The following is a 20336-nucleotide window of genomic DNA, read 5'->3' as shown; positions in this document are numbered from 1 at the left end:
ATTGCACTCTTCCCAGGTGAGGCAGATCAGTCGCCGGCTTCTGGACGGCCACTCACTGCGGCTGCTGGCCGCTCACGCTGGCTGCTGGCTACATACAATAGCCCATGGTAAACCCCTGCAGCAGGGGCTGCGGCCGACGCTGTCTCCGGCGATGCACGGCAGCCCAGCTCCAGGTTGAGCTGTTGTTCAGAATCTTAGCTGTGGAGGGCAGTGTCACTGGCCCTCATATGTGGGATCTGAACCGGGGCCCTCTGGTGTCCCAAGCCAGTTCTTAACCAAGGCGCCACTCGGCTGGCCCCCAGAGCTCTTTTTTGCACCTACAAACTAGGATAACAATGCTAAGCACCCCACAGGGCATTCTGTGGGGCACAAATTTGTTCCTTTACATAAGTGCTTTGAGAACGCAAAGCGGTACACCAGTGCTGGCCTCACATCTTTTTATTCTCTCCCTCTAGCCCAACTCTGGTCTGGAAAGTCCATGACCTCCCCTTGGCCACGCTGGCTGCCCAGCTCCAGTTTGTTCCATGAAAAGCTATTTCAACCCCAGAAAGGCTGTTCTTATCAACTCGCCAGGGAAGCCACGTCCTCTAAAGCCAAGGGAAGAGAAAGAGCAAGTGTAGATGTCCTACAGGCCCCAACTCAGCAGCTGGGAGCTGCAGTGTTTGCACACCAGGGCACTTTTTCTGAAGACATCAGGAGTTTGATCGGCTACCTGGGGCTTGAGGTCATGGGGCCAGCTGTGCAGTGGCGGCCAGAGCCAGCCCTGCCCATCAGAGAGACCAGAGAGAAGCTGAACCCTTTTCTCAATATGTCCTCCAAACTCCTAACCCAAAGGACAGTTGTTTTGTTGTTGTTTTGTTGTTGTTGTTGTTTTGTTGTTCATTAAAAACAGAAACCTCAGATACAGGTGATCATATTTGGATTTACTATAAAATATTCCTCTGATCCTGTACCTCATATCTCCACCCCCCACTGACATTAGATACATGGTCCCTACCCTCTATCAGATAAGACGGGTACAAGAATGAGGCCATGGTGCCCTAGAAAAAGTCAGGGAATAAATGGCCCGTTTGTATGGGGAGAGGGGACTGAGAGATTAGTGTAGGGATACTGACAGAGGTGTGGGCAGGAGGGAGTCACAGGGAATGGTGAAGCACCCCAGGGGAGTTAAGAGTGCAGAGCAATCACGACTGCTAATCCTGAGGGACAGAGGGGGAGTGTTTGCAAGAACCTGGAGAGAGCACCACCACACAGCTCCCAGGTAGGAGTGTGGCTTGCAGCAACATAGTCCAGCCTGTCTCTCCTTCCACCCTCATCCTCCTGCTCTGCCCTCCCACTGGCCATCCTCAACTGGCAGGCTGAAAGCAAGGGAGCCTCGCTGATGCCTTCCACTGAAGTCAGCTTTCTGGGGCCCAGGGCGAAGACTGGACCTGGGGGAGCGAGTAGAAACAGCCAGGACACTCCAGCCCTGCTCCTGGGCTTCATTCTGACACAGACGGAGCTCTACCTACCCCTTCCATCGAGTCCACCAGAATCAGGTGCAGGCTCACCAGTCCACAGGGAAGGGGCGCTTGGCATCCCATAAAAACGAAAGAAATCCACTCCCATGGTGACCAGCCTCCAGAAAGGAGAACGAGTATCTGAAGTCCCTTGAGAGACAAGGTCTTCGGGATTTCTCTCACCAAAAAAGGTTAAGCAGAGGATGCAAACCCCATCAAGCAGAACTACCACCAAATCAACCTCAACAACTTCTGAAACTCATCCATCCATCTATTCAGTCCACAAATAGTTACTGCGCACCCGCTACGTGACTGTGCTGGAACAAGGCACACAGGAGGTGAACCAAATACAAAGACAGTCCTGGCCTTTAGGTGGTTTACAATCTAAAGAGACAGACGTTAAACACTAAATACAAAATACATACGTAATCACAAATGGTCATTAAGCGCTAGGGAGGACAACAACCAAGTGAAATGTGAAGGAGAAATGGGTGGCTGGGGATCTGCTTTAGCTCAGGGTATCAGGGAAGCCCTGTGTGATGAAGTTACATTGTAGTCGAGTGTCAGAAAGATAGTCCACTGTCTGCTTTAATGAACTGAGTGTGCAACTTCAGAGCCTACTCCCATGACATATTACTCTTCCTCCCAAGTCAGAAACGGCTTCCAAATGTCAAATCTAAAACAATTAAAGTGTGTCACCTCATGTCCTATCCTCAGTCAAGAGAGAACAGCTGGTCACCATCCCTCAGACTTATAATCATCATTCATATGTATTAAAGTTCATATTTTACCATCCCCTTAGCCTTCTCAACACTAAATAAATCCTATTTCCAGAATTGCACATTTTAGAGTTGAAAAATGCCGTACAGCTTATCTGCTTTAACCATTTCATTTTATGAATTAGTCACCTGAGGCTCCGGGAAGTAACCTCATTGAAAGTCACACAGTAGGACGAGAATGCAACCAAATGATTTTCTCTAGATGCTGTTACGATCATGACACTAGCCCCACTTGTGGCATCCTCATGAGTACACTGCAGGCCCAGGCTGAGCCCTAATGGGCGTTGATATGTTTGTGTCCATGCAGGGTGCTTAGCGCATAGTAAACATTCAAAATGTGGCAGCTGTTATTGCTATGTTATCGCTTAATCGCCATAGCCACCCAAGAGCTAAGCACAGTTATTACCCCATTTCACAGATGCAGACACTGCAGCTTCGGGAGGTACGGAGCTCGCCAACTGCTAAGGGGCAAAGTCCAGCCTTGACCCCCATCAGCCTCCAGAACCCATTCACCTAATTTCTAAGTTGTACAGATTTTCACCTTCCTCCCTTTGGTCCTTCCTTGAAAAGTCTTTTTCCAAATCTTTGTGCATTTCCATTGCATTCCTAGCCTCTCCATAATTTTCATAGTTTGAGATGAAAGGCAGGTTTTTGTCACGGTTTACGTCACGGGTCTGGGCGCTGCTGTATCTGAATGTTCCCATGTGGTGTTGATCCTGCCACAACAGTACTGACCCCCAGAGAATTTTTCATCAATCGAACTTCCTCCTTCTTCTCCTGCTCCTTCTTTCTCCCCTGCTAAATATTCCTCTATGCTGCTTTCCCATAATTCAATCTGCTCTCTTGGTCCTCTGGTCCTTTACCAGATGGGCACAATAGAAGAGTGAAGAGGGAAAACAGGGAACAGTGAAATGGGTTCCCTGTATGCAAAGAGCTAGACGCGACCTCCAATAGCATCTAGAGTCCAAGCCCTTAATGAGGAAAGTGGAGCACAGAGAGACAAGGAGACTTGCCCAGGGTCACAGGGAAATTTAGTGGCATCATTCTTGCCTAATTACCAAGATATTTAATTGGCTCATAGGAGTTCTACTTTCAGACAGTTCTGGAGTCAGACCCTAGCCTAGCCATACATTGGCTGAGGGACCATAGGCTAGTTACTTAAATCTCTAAGTTTCTGTTTTCTCTTGTGTTAAATGGGGATGATCATAGTACCGTATTTCCCCATGTATAAGACTCACCCTTTTTCGAAAAATTTGGGGTCTAAAAACTGGGTGCGTCTTATACAGTGGTTGTATGAGCACCCCCCAAAAAAAGCGCAAAAGAAGCGGGAAATTGCAAGTAAAAAAAATCTACAATCCCTGTATAAGACACACCCAGTTTTTAGACCCCAAATTTTTTGTAAAAGGGTGTGTAAGGGTGTGTCTTATACATGGGGAAATATGGTATCTATTTCATAGTGTTGATGTGAGAATTAACAAGGTAATACACTGCACAGAGAAACTCTGTAAAAAAAAAAAAAACTAATGTGAGAAACAGTGAAAAATGAGGCTTATCAATTTTTGTTTTGATTTTTTCTATTCAAAACTTAAGACTCAAAATTAGATCATATATATAAACAGCCTGGGATGTTCTAAGTGCCCTATAGATGCTACAGGTTATTGTTATCAAAGTCTGAATAATTCTGATTTTAATGGTACAGCACTGTCCAATAGAAATATAATGCAAGCCACCTATATAATTTTAAACTATCAAGTAGTCACATTTTAAAAAGAGCAACAGGTTCAATTAATTTTAATATATTTTCTCTAACCCGATATATCTAAAATATTATCATTTCAACATGTAATAAATATAAAAAATATTAATGCAATATTTTACATTCTTTTATTTGCATAAAGTCCTCAAAATCTGGTGTGTATTTTATACTTATAGCACATCTCAATTCAAATTAGCCACATTTCAAGTGTCCCATAGCCACATGTAGCTGGTGGCTACTATATTAGTGCAGGTTGTCTGCATTAAAAGTAATGTTTACTGTGAATTTTCTTCCCAAAAAAATGGAAAGACGTTAAACACGGTTCTTAAGGTTGCCTGCTTCATACCCGGCCAAGCACCATTCCAGAACAGCATTCCAGCTGACCAGGCAAACCCTGGTTTCAAAGCACTCTGGGTAAGACTTGCAAGGTCAGAGTGACAGGCTAACCAATGCCCTCTTCACAAAACAGCACAGGGTACATTCTCTGGCTCCTAACCAGGAAGTCCCAGAGTGCAGGGAAAAGGAAGGTAACAGGTCCAAGCTCTTGCACAATGTACATTCTAGACACGCCCCCTATTGAGTTCTGAGGGATTTCATTAATTCAGTTGCATTCTAATGTATCTCATCTGGATATAGGATTTAGTAATTCTTTAAAAGTGTACTCATTTTGAACCTCGCACAAATTTGGGGACCACATAACCTGACAGGAGGCTTCAAACCTTTAACATTGAAAGAAAATGGTCCAAAACACACACATAATTCATCTTTAAATTAGCCTGATTTTATACACATGGATATAAACCCACGGATCGTTACTCTCTCCAGAGTGGCAGCAGCTGTCACCCAAGCCAGCCACCTCCCTGGGCCCCTGTAAGCAGTTCTGCCTCCACTTCTAATTGGGAACAGAGATACTCCTTGGGTGACTTCCAGCACGATCCATCACACCAGAGACAGCTTCTGTGCAAACCGAAGCAAATCGGTTTCCAAATAAGAAAAAAAACCTCTTAGACAAATGAGGATTGAAGCATAGAAAGTCTTTAAAAAAAAAAAAAAAAGAAAGAAAGAAAAGAAGAAAGATGGAAGGAAGGAAGGAAGGAAGGAAGGAAGGAAGGAAGGAAGGAAGGAAGGAAGGAAGGAAGGAAGAAAAGCACAAATAAAAGGAAAAAAAAAAAGAAAGAAAGAAAATCCCCACTGAAGAGCAGTGGCTTGCTTCTCCCCAGGACTGTGAACAGGGTGGACAGGGCAGCATCCTCTTGGATGGAGATCAAAGCCACAGGCTTTGGACACAGGTGCCCCAAGCCTGCCACCCAATGTACCAAAAGCAAAGCTTCCACTGAGTTGCTGGAGCCACTGAGCTCATTAACAAGATGCAGGCGAGATGAGCCCGAAAGTGCAACATGGGAGCACAGTGAGTAATTAAATCCCAGGTCATTTAAAAATGCAAACGCCTGGATGTCACAGGCTCACAGAGCCTCTGACTCCTCATGTGTTTTTTGGCTCAGGATGGAGGACTGGGAACCTGCAAGTCATATATGGATTATAATAAAATATGCCATATAAAAAACAGATTAAGACAGCTCTTCTTTGGGGAAATATACAAAGAGAGGAGCTGTCTGTTAGCTGTCGAGTTTGCAAGAGATACCATCTTTCGGGAGGCTGTGCTCTGCTAACAGACAGACTCCCCCAAGGGAAATAGCGGTGAAACACCCCGACAAGGCACATCCATCCATCCATCCATCACAGGCTCTCTGACGCAGGGGCCTGGAGATAGAGTGATGGTGCAAACGGGAGGGAGGAATCCCACAGACAATGGCAGACAGTCCTCCTGCTACACCGTGAGTGTTCAGATTTTTCTTTTCACCTGCCTCTAGTTTTTCTTTTAAAATACAAATGTGCAGTTTTTTTCTCTGGGTGCTTATTATTTTGAGGCATTAAGCTCATCCTATTTCCTTGGATTTACACATTCACTTACACCAAGGAGCAAAGAGCATAAGAATCATTATTTCATTTATCCCCATCAGAGGCTCAGACTCATGGGGAGGGCAACTGGGGGTATCCCACAGGGGAAGAGATTGGGGGGACCAAAGCCCTGATTTTCTGAGATGGTTGACAGGCCCAGAAATCCTTCTGCTCATTCCTCAGGGGTGCCATTTTTTTTGGCTGCGTTTGACTCCCTATTTTGTGAATCATAAAGATCAAAAAAGATAAGGTTTGGGCCGGCTGAGTGGCGATGGTTAAGAACTGGCTTGGGACGCCAGAGGGCCCCGGTTCGGATCCCACATGTGAGGGCCAGTGAGACTGCCCTCTACAGCTAAGATGCTAAGATGCTGAACAACAGCTCAGCCTGGAGCTGGGCTGCCATGAGTCGCCGGACGGCATAGACTGCAGCCCCTGTGGCAGTGGGTTGCCATGGGCTACTGTGTGTAGCCAGCAGCCAGCGTGAGCGGCCAGCAGCCGCAGTGAGCGGCCGTCCAGAAGCCGGCGACTGATCTGCCTCGCCCGCAATGATGGTGCCAACTTGGGTCAGTGAAGCAACGTCCTCCACAACTAGACTGAAGAACAAAAGGACAGCAATTTGTCTGTTCCCAAATTCCTCAATAAAAATATTAAAAAAAAAAAAAAGATAAGGTTCATGTTAAGGACCCATCACAGAGGCTGCACCCTGCAGGACCTTGCTACCGCTTATTTTAGAATCCCAGGATATCCAAACAACAGGAGGGTTGATCATTCTCCCAAATGGCCTCTGGTCCCCTCACCCTGCTGTGCCTACCCACCCACCTGTAAGCTGACACACGGGTGAGAACAACAGATAAGAACTCCCCCGCCCGGGAGGCACAGAAAAACACCCACACTGCTAAAGGAAACTCACCACTGGGCTGGCCAGGAGACCAAGTCAATGCAGCTTAGCAGGACTGTGGGGGAGGGGAAGGATGATGGGAATGGACTGAGCGGTGAACTAGTTCAAGGGAATACAGATAACTGGAAAGTGCAAGAGGCCGCTCTGGGGTGAAATGTCAGCTCTAGCAACGTAAACACACACTTGGTCTTGATCTCCTCTTCTGTAGAGCTAGGAGAACAAAGCCCACTTCCTGGTGTTGTTATGGGGCCAATGAGATCATGGGTACTATAGCGTGCTGGACACAAGGGAGGTGCCCAATTAATATGAGCTTCCTTCTTTTTCACCCCCTAAAGTCTCCCTCTCCTTGCACTTCTTGGCCAACTCCTCAATCTCTGAGGCTCTCAGGCCATGAGAGATGGTGAGGCACAGCTTCCCCCCGCCTGGGCACGGGCCCAGGGAGAATGAAAACAAGGAGGCTGAGTCCGGAGCAATGCAGAGCACAGAGCAGGCTGGGGATGAGACACAGCTCAAAGGCCTAGATGCTGGCCCTGCTTCAATTCCAGGGCGGACGCTGTCCTGCAGATTCGGAAATCACGGTAGGCCCACATGGAAGGTGCCTATTCATTTACTTGATAAATAATTATGAAGCATTCACTATGTACCAGGCTCTGTTCTAGGTGCTGGGGACACACCTGTGAACAAAAGAGACAAAAACTCCTGCCTCCTCGATGTTATATTCTAGTGGGGGACAAACAGTGCATAAAATAAATGTTCCAGGCAAAAAAGCCATCAGTGCAAAAGGCCCATCTGCCCGGAGGACAGTGAGCCAGTGGGCAGAGGAGGAGTCCAGTTCAGTTACGGGGGCCGTGAAGGGCCAGGTGGCCACTGTGAGGATGCTGGCTTCTACTCAGAGTGCGACTGGAAGCCACTGGAAGTTTTGAGCAAAGAGTGACCCGATGATGCCTATATTTTAACAGGATCAATTTGAAAATAACTAAGGGTGAGGGCAGAAGGGGGAAAACCAATCAGGAGTTACTGCAGCACTATGTGAAGCCCCCCTAATGAGCCAAACCCGGAGCTCAGGAGAGGGCCGTGCATGATACAGACAAGCCCTATGCTCGTGGCACTTACATCCTGGTTGTCAGATACATCTAGGGGCAGTACATATTGGGAGCAGTCCCCTGGCCCCTGAGCAAGGGCCATCCCCACACAGTGAACAGGGCAGAGGCCAGGTATAGAGAGGCCAAGTGCCCAGTTCTAAGGAGCAAAGGTATGCAGCCAGACCAGAGTGAGTCCACAGAGGAATGGTTTTCCAGAAGAAGGCATACTAGCCTAGGCCAAGGGCAAAAGAAAAGGCCTAGCCAGACTGGCCAGCCTAGCATACTGGTGTTAATAACAGCAGGGAGGAAGGCTTCCCAGTTTATCTCTGTGTCCCGGGCAATGGATGCCAGAGGGCTGGGTTCTGGAACTCGGGGTGAACTTGAGCAAGCTGTAGTTCCGGTAAAGACGGATCCCACAGTCAGATGCCAGGTTTTCTCTCCTCAGCGTGGAAGATACCACACTTGAGCCTTTGAAAAGGCTCTAAGGCAGAATATGTTCCTATGCTGGGCCAGACAGCACACAGTCCTCCGGCAGGGCAGGGAGCTGCCTGTGACAAGTGCACCGCTGGTGCGGGGACAGGGTCAATATGGGCAGAGACCCCCAGCCCACGCAGCAGTGCAGCACGGAGGGGGCATCGCAGTGCCTCTCTCACGTGCCAGGTCCTCAGCTCCACCATCCCACATGACTCTCAGAACAACCCTGCGAAGTGAGCCAAGCAGCTGCCATGCTGCATTTTACAAATTACATCTCAGAGCCAGTGGGTGGAGGGGTCTGAACTTGAACCCAGGCTCTGTGATGCCTGTTGGGTGCATTTTGTCCTGCAGAGCACAGCTGGAGTGCCTACCAAAGATTGGCAAGACGGCAGAACTGGGACAGGCCCCGCAGGCCGGGCTGGATGGGAAGGCCAGGTCAGCTGCTGAAGGCTTCTCATCTCTGGCTCAGTTTCCCTCACCTGTGCAATGGGGATGATGAGCACTAAACCACATTCTTCAAGCTTGAGATCAAACACCAGGCACCTTTCCTTCCTTCATCCCTTTAATAAACCTTTATTGTCCACCTACTATGTTCCAAGCCTACTGTGTGTTGGGCACTGGGGATACAGTGGAAAAAATAGGTGGTCCCCTACCCTCAAACTATGCACCTTCCAATAGGGAGAGATAAAAATGAATAGACAATGGCATAACAGGCCAACTCCTCAGTCGTACAACCCAAGCTCTAAACATGGCTCAGCCAAGTCCAATTGCAAAACATGGCCATGGAAACTCAACGGCACGCTGCCCGGCTGACTCCCAGCTGCCACCCATTTTCTCTGCCAGCCCAAGCTCCCAGAGTCCTGCAGAACACAAGCAGTGCCAGGGTGGCCCGGACTCAGTCCCCCGGACTCAGCTCCTTTCCCGAGACTGCCAGGAAGGCAAAAACACAAACAACAACAACACAAAGAAAAAACCATAAACAGTCATGGCAAGAAGCGGGGGCTGCAGTGGCCTGCCCACCTCCTCTGTCTCATGAGGCCAACCAGAGCTCAAGAAGCTGCTGTTGCAAGCCTCCAGGATGGATGGCTGCAGGCTCTGACACTGCAGGAAAGAGATAAATGACTGGTCATTTCCCCCTGATGCACTTGAAGGCATCCATTCTCCCAGCCATACCAAGCTCAGGCAACCCCCCCGCGCGGAGACAGATAAGCACTGACAGATGGGGGTGGGAGCCGGAGCGTCCTTGCCCCTCAGAAGGACACAGCCAGACTCCTCTGCGGGCCACGAGAAGGTCACGCTGTCCATTGGCTCACACCTGGCCAGGGGCTCCACGGGGCTCTTCCTTCGCCTCCCCCCATCTCGCTCACTCCCGCCCGGCTCATCCTTGTAAGGATCACACAGGAGAGGGGGGCAGGGGGCAGAGGGAGCCAGCTGACAGGCTCATCAATCTCTGGCTACATGCTTGGCACATTGGCGTTCCTTAAGTTGTTCCCGGACTGGGAGGGTGCTGGAGGAGTCAGGGGGACTGTCTCGAGGAGAAGAGAAATCACGCAGAACATCAGAGAGCAAATGGTGGGAGAAGCCTGGAGACTATTAAAATGTGGGCCATGTAGAAAAAGCAGTAGGGAACTAATTAAGATGCAGGGTTTTCAAAAGCTAGGGAAGTTGGCCGCAGCCTGCTCCCATCTGTAGAGTTCTGGCAGTTCAGTGCAGGAGGGACAACACCCTAGGCGAGTGAAGCAGGCTTTCCACCCCTGCCCAAGCCAGCAGGACTCAGCCTCTCTGTCTGGACCACCTCCTTGTGGGGGGCACCCTCTGAGGGTCCCTGTGACTTGTTGGCTGGCTATGGCACTTTTGGTTTTGGGGTGCCCCAGGCTACCGTGTCCTCGGGGTCCCTGCCTTACCGTTCATGTTCCCCCAACGTGTGGTGGGGCGTGATTACTCTGGTCATTTATCCCCAGACATTGAGTGGCTGCCAAAACACACACACACACACACACACACACACACACACACACACACACACACACACGAGAAAGAACTAGAACTATATTCCCAGCTGCCTTCCCTCCCATCACCACCCTTGGAATTTGGCAAGGGTGGCAAAGAGCCGTGCTGCTGCCCAAGTGTCCCAAAGCGGGGGGATTTACAAGGCCTGAAGTACATTTCGGAAGCAGAATGAACATCTGTTGTAAAAGCCCTATTGGTCTGAGAACACCAGGATGAATGTGTGTTGGGTCTTGGAGCAACATGGTGCCAATTCCAACGGGCTCCCTCTCGGGTCCTTTCCTTGGCTCCACCACTAATGTCCTCTGGGAAATTAACTTCCTAATTCGGTGCCACAGTTTCCCAACCTCTGAAACAAAGATAAAATCTGCCCTAGACCATGGAGGATCAAAAGGTCCAGGGTGGAAAGATGCTAAATTGATCTAAGCAGATGATCTGAGCATTTAATCCACAGGGACTAACGTGTGTTCGCAGTCTTTTTCTTTTCTTCATTCAAAAAAATGAGGGGGGGGAGAGTTAAAGGACTCTTTTCTAATCAGCTGGCTTTTGCCCAACATCTGCCCGGCTTCAAGGCATTCTGGTGGATATTTACTATCCACCTTTCTCTTCTGCCAGCTCAGCTCCCCCTTTCACAAGGACAGAGCTCCATTCTTGGGGAAATGATCCAGGGAAGGCCACTGTCTGGCACCAGGCCCCTGCTCAAGTCTTCATGTTGCAGGAATTGTGATGGCTGTGCCGTGAAACACCTTGCATTTGCCTCTGCAGCCAAGTGCAAGCTGCGGAGAACACTGAACTCCATTGTCAGTCAGTGGAGAGAAATAATGTTGTATGTGTTGTCCTTCAGACGCCCAGGCAAGTAGAAGGTTATGAGATATTTATTCAAGACTGATTTAGGGGTGATGTTAGGCGTGAGAAACACATAGATCCAGGGACACTGAGAATGCTTTCAAGTTCCATAGGTCCAGGGACATTGAGAATGCTTTCAAGTTCCAAAGAGCTCTCCCCAGCTCTCAGCCCCATCCCACTCTGACACACACATTTTGATTTTCAGCAAGTAGTAAAGAAACATAAGCAGAATAGCATATTCACAATGAGGGAGATGGGATGAGGACAGCAGGACTGGGGTGTGCTCTCGGCAGTGTATAATTTAGCCCAGGAACAAATAACTTGACAGCAGCCATGATCTGGCTCCCCACTCCCTACCCTGTGATGTCTACTCAGCCCAGATGATCTCTGTGCTTTGGGAGGCTGGACCAGTAGTGGACCTTCTCCAAGGTTCCTCCAGATTCCTGAATGTACACGCCAGCTCCTTCTCCTGACCTGGTTTCCTTACAGGGCTCTCAGCTCTGCAGACCTGGGGTCAAGAACAACTCTAACCCACATTCCACCCTGGCTCTAGTTGCTGAAAGCTACCCGCCACTGGCTAGGCTCAGGCAGGAACACAAAGGAAGACGGCAGGGAAGAGCGGGTGTTGGCATGATAAATGGCTTGCGGCATCTCCTCATCCATGGAAGGGTCTGACATGGAAGGAAACTAATGCCTTGTGACAATTCTGCTCCGGGCCAATGTCCCCTGTGTCTCACAATCCAGGGGACTCCTCTCCATACCCCTCTCCCCCAAGGAGATGAGGGTGCTGATGGTGGAGCCCAAGGGAGGCTCCAAGACACAGACACAACACGATTCCTGCTTGTCAAGGGGAGCTCAAGAGCGCCCCCACCAGGAGGCAGGACAGGAAGGGCATTATAGGGGCTGGGTGGTGGACGGGTGTGAGCATGTGTTAGTTCATTCGTTGGTTTTCTTTCAACATAAACTCAGTCTTTCTAGTTTCCATAAATTTAAAGATGTTCAGTCCAGGATGAACAAAATGAATTATCAATTTTCAGCAAAGTTTTCCCAAAGAGGATTATAGATAATGTTGTGCAATTTGCTTTTTCTCTTTCCACCTAACAATATATCTTGGACATCTTTCCCATTTTTTTCTACTCATTCCTTTAAAAGACAAAATAGTATTCCATTTTTTTGAATGTATTATGTATTTAAGTAGTCCCCTGTCAATGAACCTTCTAGTTGTTTCCATGCTTTGTTGTTCTTGTTACAAACGATGTCATAATGGACAACCTTATACATTGTGGGTATATATTTATTTATAGAATAAATTCTTAGCAGCAGAATTTCTAGGTCAAAGGACATGTGCTTTTTAAATACTGACAGGTTCCGTGCACTGATCTTCAATAAGGTTATTATCCCCAATTCCACTGCAGGGTATAAGTCAGCATATCCCTAGCCTATCCCTCCATCTCCGTTTCCTGTACCTGCTCCTCTAACCCTGGGAAGGTCGGCCTCCGTCCACGCAGCTGAATGCTCCCACCTACTAGGAATTTGCAGCAAGTTCTCCAGGGACTCTGACCAATGACTCTACCCTGAGTCACGCTCAAAAGTACGAACCAAAAAACCTAGTTCTCTTTGAACCCAAATCAAATGGCATAAAAATAGGAGACAGTCACTTAAAAATATTGTCCTAGTCGACCCCATGCTTAGGAAGGATCTACCCCCAAAAATGAAAAAGGTCCTCTCAGCTGGAAACTGTGCGTTTTAGAAATGATGAGGGCAGAGCCACTGAAAGGAGGCTGAGATCCAGCTTGTGATGTACTCATCCACCAGAAGAGGCCTCATATTGCAAATGTCCACCCAGAGGGGGCTCCTTCCAAGGCGCCATATGGGCCAGCCAAGGCCTTGCATGAAGGTCCTTTTCGGAAATTTTGGCTTGTGTGAAAAATTCAAATGCAGACATGTGTTGCCTCTAGGAAGAGAGTGGTACGTTTCCCTGTGCTGCTTCGTGTTCTCTCAACGGGCCCTGATGCTTTGAGGCCCAAGGCTGAGTGAGGCCCCTTATCACTGACTCCCGGACACTCCCCTGGCATCTCGATTCACAACCTGCAGTCTCAGGCTGGTGTGATGGTACATCCGGAATGCCAGGCCCAGCCTGGAGGTACAGACTCAGAACAGGAAACAGACGTGACGAAAACATTTGGCCCACGGCTTTGGGGTTTTCGTTTTTGTTTTTAGTAGTCTCAGTAGTAGGTCTGATTACTCAAAGAGAGGAAACAAGTTCATCTGTGAAGAAGCTCTGTGATTTGAAAAGTTGTTTATCCCAGCCCCGGCCTGTTGGTTTTCTCAGAGTCTGGGGACTGGCCTGGCCTGGCCGATAAGCCTGCCTCAGGTGAGCCCAACTTAATTGCGGCCTTTTCCCCACCTCAGGATATGGCTATGCCTCCGAGGACCCCTCCTCGACAAGGCCGGTGCTTCCCTTTCCAAAGAGGGCCTTTCTCCAGGACCCTGGCCATCCTGGGAGCTGGGTCTTTACCACCTGAGACCTGGAACAGCCACCTCAGCCTCTGCCCCAAGCATGAGGCCAGCAGCCAAGGAAACTTTTCAAGTGATCACAGATGCACACACAATGTGCTGGTGGGCACTTGCCTATAGCAAACCACCAGGCCTAGGGCTCTCCCCTTTCCCTCCTCGCACGTGTCATGGCAGGCCCGAGGATGGACGAAGTCCAAAACCAGCTGCGACCCTAAGCTGTGACCCAAGCTGCTCCACACGCAGCCACTGGGAGGCCAGCAGGCCCAACGTAAATGCCTCCAGACAAAGGACCCGACACTGTAAGAAGCTTCTTGCCTCAGTCCCACTAATGGTGAGACTGCAGGTTCTCAGATACATGAGCAGCACAGTAAAGGCTCCCTGGCTTTGTCCGCAGTCTGATTTTCCTGACCTATAAAATGGGTTTATACCACTTTTACCCCTTCCTTCCCTCTCTGCCTCCTGGGACCCATGGAAGTGATAAATGAAAATGCTTTGTAAAGGGCATGGTAAACTACAGTGTGCTGTTCAGACACTGGTGATGACGATGATGATGATAACAGTGATTCAACCAGAGTGCCCCACCATCCCCTGGGTGGTGATTGGTGGGAGTGACATAAACCCAGCCGGTTTACCAGTCCTTCCAGGGACTTTCCTGCCACAGTTATTGAAGGGGACTTAACTTTCTGCTGGGCGTGGCAAGTGCTGAGTCTGGGGCTACTGGTGGCCACCTTGCCTGCCCTATGGAAAGTGTTAGAGGTGGAGAGAGAGACACAGAACCCTCACTACAATGCTTGAGCCCCTGGATACCGCTATGCCTGAAGCTAGTCAACTCTGGGATTTACTGTTACATGAACCAACTTCCCTTCTTTCGCTAAGCTAGTTTGATTTGAATGTCTGACATTTATGACTGAAGGAATTCCAACTATCTCTTAGGTGCATTTTATAAATTAATATATATTTGTTTTTGTTTTGTTTTGTTTTGTTGTTGTTGTTGTTGTTTTCATTTTATTGGGTAACAGTATGTTTTTCCAGGACCCATCAGCTCCAAGTCAAGTAGTTGTCCTTAATCCAGTTGTGGAGGGCACATCTTAGTGACCCATGTGGGAATCGAACTGGCAACCCTGGTGTTATGAGCCTACGCTCCAACCACCTGAGCTAACCGGCTGCCCCAATATATATTTGTTTTATAAACATAAAAGTTTTTAGAAGAGAAAGCCTTGGTTAAAGTCTCTTTAAGTTACTACACCTATTAGCAGCATGAGCAAAAAAAGCATGAGAAAAGGCTGTGAACAGGGAAATCAAACAGCCTGGAGTCTCTGCTGTTTCTCACAGGAATTGCTGTGTGACTTTGAGCAAGTCTCCTAACCTGTCTGGGCCTCAATAAAATAAGAAATTGGAGTTAATGATGTCTGAGGGATTTTCCAGTGCTAAATGTCTTTCATTCTATAAAAGACGATCCAATTAATCTGATATAAAGTGTTCTTTATAAAGACTTTTATAGAAATATTAAGAATAAAGACTTAAAAAATAAAGACTAACAATTTAAAATTAGTGCCGAGAACTTATAATAAAAGCCTTTTACGAACAAATTACATGGAAGATGTCCTCATATATATGCAAAATATTCATTGGATCACTGGTTAAATTGGAAAAATTAGAAACAAAAATTGGGAACAACCTGGTTAAATAAGTTGTGGTACATTCATATAATGGAATATTGTGTAATTATAAAAAAGGAATGAGGAAACTCTACATATTGACATGGCCAATGCCTGAGGCACATTTTTAAATGGAAAGGGCAAAATGCAAGGTGCTGTGCTGTGTAAAAAGAGAAGTGGAACCTTATATAGATGTAATTGCTGGTGTGTGTACAGACTATCTCCTGAAGAATCTCAAAAAACTGATACCACTGACTGCCTATTTGGAGAGTAGGTTGTGCTTTCCACTACATAATATATATCCTTTCTATCTCTGGAATGTCAAAACATGTAACCGTATTACCTACCCAAATTTTTAAAATTTTTTAATTGAAAGGGTTTGAAAGGCCAAATGCTATTCCATACGGCCTGTTTGATCCTCGTGATAGACCTGCAAGGCCAGCTAGGGGTCCTGAGTACCACTGTGCCTATCGACAGATGGGGAAATACATGCACAGGGTTCGCGTACTACAACATGGAGACACGTCCAACTAATGACAAACACCTCAGTAACACCCTCCCTGAGTCCACACAGCCAACCCTCTCAATGAGCACCTGCTACAAAGGTGTAAAAGGGGTGGAATTAAATTGGTCCAGGTAAGGATCAAACCAGGGGTTACCTCATCAGTTATCCATGCCCCAGACCGAATGGATCTGGAACAAGGAAGGAGGGGACCCCCACCTCCAAAGTAAATTGTTCATATCAACAATTGTTTATGCTTAACAAAGAAACGTAGATGACACGGAGTCATGCTCTATACTGACTTACGTCTTCCAGATCAGTGTTTCTCAAAGTTCAGTGTGCGTTCTGGGGATATAGTCCTGGGCATTTGATAAAAATGCAGATTCTGGGGCCGGCCGAGTGGCGCATTGGTTAAGAGCTGGCTTGGGATGCCAAAGGGCCCCAGTTCGGATCTCACATATGAGGGCCAGTGACACTGCCCTCTACAGCTAAGTTGCTGAACAACAGCTCAACCTGGAGCTGGGCTGCCATGAGTCGCCAGCAATGGCGTGGGCTGCAGCCCCTGCTACAGTGGGTTGCCATGGGCTATCGTGTGTAGCCAGCAGTCAGCGTGAGCGGCCGTCCAGAAGCCGACGACTGATCTGCCTTGCCCGGGAAGAGCACAATGATGGTGCCAGCTTAGGCCAGTGAAGCAACGTCCTCCACAACTAAACTGAAGAACAAAAGGACAACAACTTGTCTGTTCCCCTTCCCCCAATTCCCCAGCGCTGTTCCCATCCCCCAATTCCCCAATAAAAATCTTAATAAAAAAAAATTTTTTTTAATGCAGATTCTGGCTCAGCAGGTGTGGGGTGAGACCCAAGATTCTACCTCTCTATCAAGCTCCCAGGTGAGGCCTGTGCTGCTGGTCAAGATGGTATTTTGAGTGTAGTTCTAGAACCACAGTGACCAAAGTGGGCACCACTATCCCCTTGTGGTAACTGAGTACTTGATATGTGGCTAGTCCACAATGAAATGTCCTGAAAGTGTAAAATACACACTGGAATTCAAAAACAATACAAAAAAAGTAACCGATCTCATTCATAATTTTTATAGTGATTACATATTGAAATGACAATATTTTTTATAGTTTGGGTTAAACAGAATCTATTTTTAAAATTAACTGCACCTGTTCCTTTTTCCTTTCTTTTGTGGCTACTAGAAAATGTAAAATAACACACGTGGCTTGCATTATATCTCTACTGGATTGTGCTCTCAGGAGACTTGGCTCTCCTACAGCCTGCATCTCGGGGGTGTTGGAACCGCCTCAGTCATTACCCTAGAGTGGCTGCAAGGATCTGTAAATTGTGCAAGGCCATTTGAGAGCTTGGATAAAGAGCATTGAAAAATCTAACCCTCTCCCACCCCTAACAAATAAAACTTGTACACAAGTGAAATCTAGGTTGAAGCAAACAGTCGAAGCCGACTTAACCGTGGAACTGTGAGTGAAAACATTCTGAACAACTTTAAGTAGAGATTTTGCAGAGAACGCTGCCTAAGGGGTCAGTGTGGAAATGCAGGAGTGAGGCTGGGTCTGCATTGCTTTGGTGACAATGGAAACGAAAACGTCAGCTCTGTGTTTGCTCCACTTGACAGCACTATTCTCACCACCCTGAGTCCTATTCCCTGGCACCCGCAAAACCAGCGATTCCCTTAAAGCTGAAGACTTGGGGCAATCACTTGGCCTTGCTGTGACCCAGACACAGGTCTAAAGATGGCCATCTAGTCAGAAGTGTAATAACAGATCAGTAGTCAAGAACACCAACCAATTCCTTCTGTGTGGCCACAAAGCAATCAGCATCACCTACAGGCAAATTCTGAACTCTAACTTTTCCACTTCCAAGGTGAGATCTATTTTTGGTGACTGGCCCTTTTATGTAAAATGCTCCAAATATTCATTCACAAAAAGGGTGGGAGAGGGTATACAGCACACTCGCCTCCTTAGAAAAACACACAACCTGGGACAAGATGTCTTTACTTGAAGCTACAGGAAGGTATCACCAACCCAAAGAGCTGCAGCTCCTTCTGCTCTGCTGGGCAAGTAATTCCACCTAGGCCTGTTCCCATCCTGTGCCTGCTTGCTTTATTCCCCTGGGATGGCAACAGGGAGACAAAAGGAAGGTGAAGACATGAGACAGCCATAGGGGAGAGAAGCTCAGGTGGGCACACAGACATGTTTATGTGACAGCAGGCACACCTTTGAGCACCATGTGGGCATGCTCACTCTCTTGGAAAACTCCGCTCTACGAACAAAGGAGCAAAGCCACCTTGCCCTGGGCCAGTGCAATGCTCCCCATCTCTCCCACCACGGGACCAGCCAAGCTCCAAAGGGTACTGACCAGGTTTTATTTCCAGCAGCCGCAGCTTTGGATCCTCAGGTGGGTGCAATCGTCTCTTCTTACGCCAGCAGCGGGCAGGGTATGTGTACAGCTGGCCCGGGGCGAGGCCTGTGGACAGAGGCAGTGGAAAGGTTAAAGGCTCCGGCTGGAAAAGCCTAGGAAACCACTCTGTCTAACCCTCTCATTCACAGTGAGAAGAAACTGAAGCCCAGAAAGGTGAAATGACTTGTCAAGGTCACATGGCTGGTAGGTGGTAGAACTGAGGCACAATCTAGGTCATCTGGCCCCAGGACCCTTGCTCCGTCTGCTCCACCATGCTGTCTCAGTAAGCCCATGCCAAAAAGAACCATCACTGTTACCAAAACCAGTTCTGTTTTCCTGGCCTGGGGAAGATCAGAGGGACCTGCAGACCACAAGGGGAACCTTTTCAGCTTCAACCACACCACAGTGTTTCCCAAGCAATGGCTCTCTAGCTACCACTGCCCATCGACTGCCCCTGTGGCCAGGTCAAACAGCAGCAGTCAGTCTGCCTAGCTATGGGCAGCCTAGATTAAAAAACATGGCAAGAGGATTAAGGAGCCAGATCTCCTAACTGTTGGCTTCCTCCACCCACTGTTAGCTGTTGGGAGCTCGCTAAAGATGCTGTACAACCTCCATAAAAACATAAGCCTGCTCTGGTGACCAGGCTCCATGCCTGCAGAGCCAGCATACCTGTGTATCCTTGCCCATCTGACTGGGCCTTATAGAAAGATATGGGCAGGAGACCTGCGGCTGGACTTATGCACCACACTGTCTCCCAACAAGTCTCCATCTAGATTTGGCCTTTGGCACCCAAGTTCCACACCAGCATCATCTGTCATGCCAAGTAATCCCTGAGGAGCCTTTCTCCTCGTAAGGCAACACTCTTGTGGGTCCTGTGACACATGGTGTGGCAGCCAGAGGCCTTGAAAGAACATGGACTCCCCGCCCTAGACCATGGTCTATTCCCAGAGAAAAGGGCAGGGGGTAGAGGCTGAGGGGAGAGGGAGAAGGGCTTAAAACTGATTCGATGATTTGCAGACTAAAAAGCTGCCAAAATAAACCAACAAGCCAACCCACCCACCCCTGCTAGAGAGAAAAGTCTGGTGAGAATAGAGGTTTTTTTCTTGTTCCCATCAGAATCCTTAGAACCAGAACTGCACCTGACACATAGAAGCACCACACTAAACATCTGCTGAATGAATGACTGAATGAATGAATATGTTCCAGCTTTACTTTAACTGAAGTCACAATTCAATCTTCTGTAGATAAATGTAACATATGACAATTGTTAGATGCAGGTAGCCTCACGTGAGAGGGTCACTTCCTAGACCTAGAACCACAGCGTTCAGAAAACATCAGGATTCTATTCCCATCTGTCTGGCATTTGGGGGCCTTTAAAAGTCAAGAAGGAAACTGGCTTCATTTTTTTTGCCTTTTGCAGAGAAAATCAACTAAAGTTTCATTGCTATATACCCATTCATTCATTGTTTTCTTTTTTACTAGTCATCACTACCCGTTTCCCATGCATTGGTTTGGGTCCAAAGCAGAAGCAACTATTCCAGCACTAACGGAACCAAAGTTTGCTAATTCTTTTTAGGAGCTAAGTTTTATTTTTAGTCACAAAGCTTCTCTCGCAGCTTGTAAGACTGTGAACAGGTTGGAAGTCCCTACCACTTCCCCTTTGATTCTTAGAAACCATAAAGGGTGATGATGGAGCCTAGAGGTTCCAGAAAAATCTCTGGTGTTATGAACTGAGAGCACTTCACATTCAGGAGTCATCCTAATATTTAATGCTTGATTTTTATATATATATATATATATATAATTTCATGGGCTTCTGCACAATAGGAGGCTCTTGAAACACTGAGCTCCCTGAGCTCTGAGAACCAGATTTTGCTGATTTACAGAAGACCAAATGAATGAAATAAAGTAAGACTGCTCTCCCTCCCTTGGGGCGGGG

General features: G+C 47.7%; 1 protein-coding gene across 5 annotated transcripts in view; it reads right to left on the bottom strand.

The window, feature by feature from the left end:
* DPF3 (double PHD fingers 3) overlaps positions 1-20336 on the bottom strand; it is a 300997-nt gene that overhangs the window by 120624 nt on the left and 160037 nt on the right. For all 5 annotated transcript variants that reach the window (XM_019640433.1, XM_019640436.1, XM_019640432.1 and 2 more), the window contains exon 3: positions 18356-18463. In XM_019640433.1, coding sequence (XP_019495978.1) covers positions 18356-18463 — 108 coding nt within the window. The remainder of the gene's footprint in view (positions 1-18355; positions 18464-20336) is intronic.

This window comes from Hipposideros armiger, unplaced genomic scaffold (genome assembly GCF_001890085.2).
Source record: "Hipposideros armiger isolate ML-2016 unplaced genomic scaffold, ASM189008v1 scaffold_49, whole genome shotgun sequence".
NCBI classification, from domain to species: domain Eukaryota; kingdom Metazoa; phylum Chordata; class Mammalia; order Chiroptera; family Hipposideridae; genus Hipposideros; species Hipposideros armiger.
The sequence above is the reverse complement of the archived record's forward strand: the minus strand, read 5'-3'. Positions and strand labels throughout refer to the sequence as shown.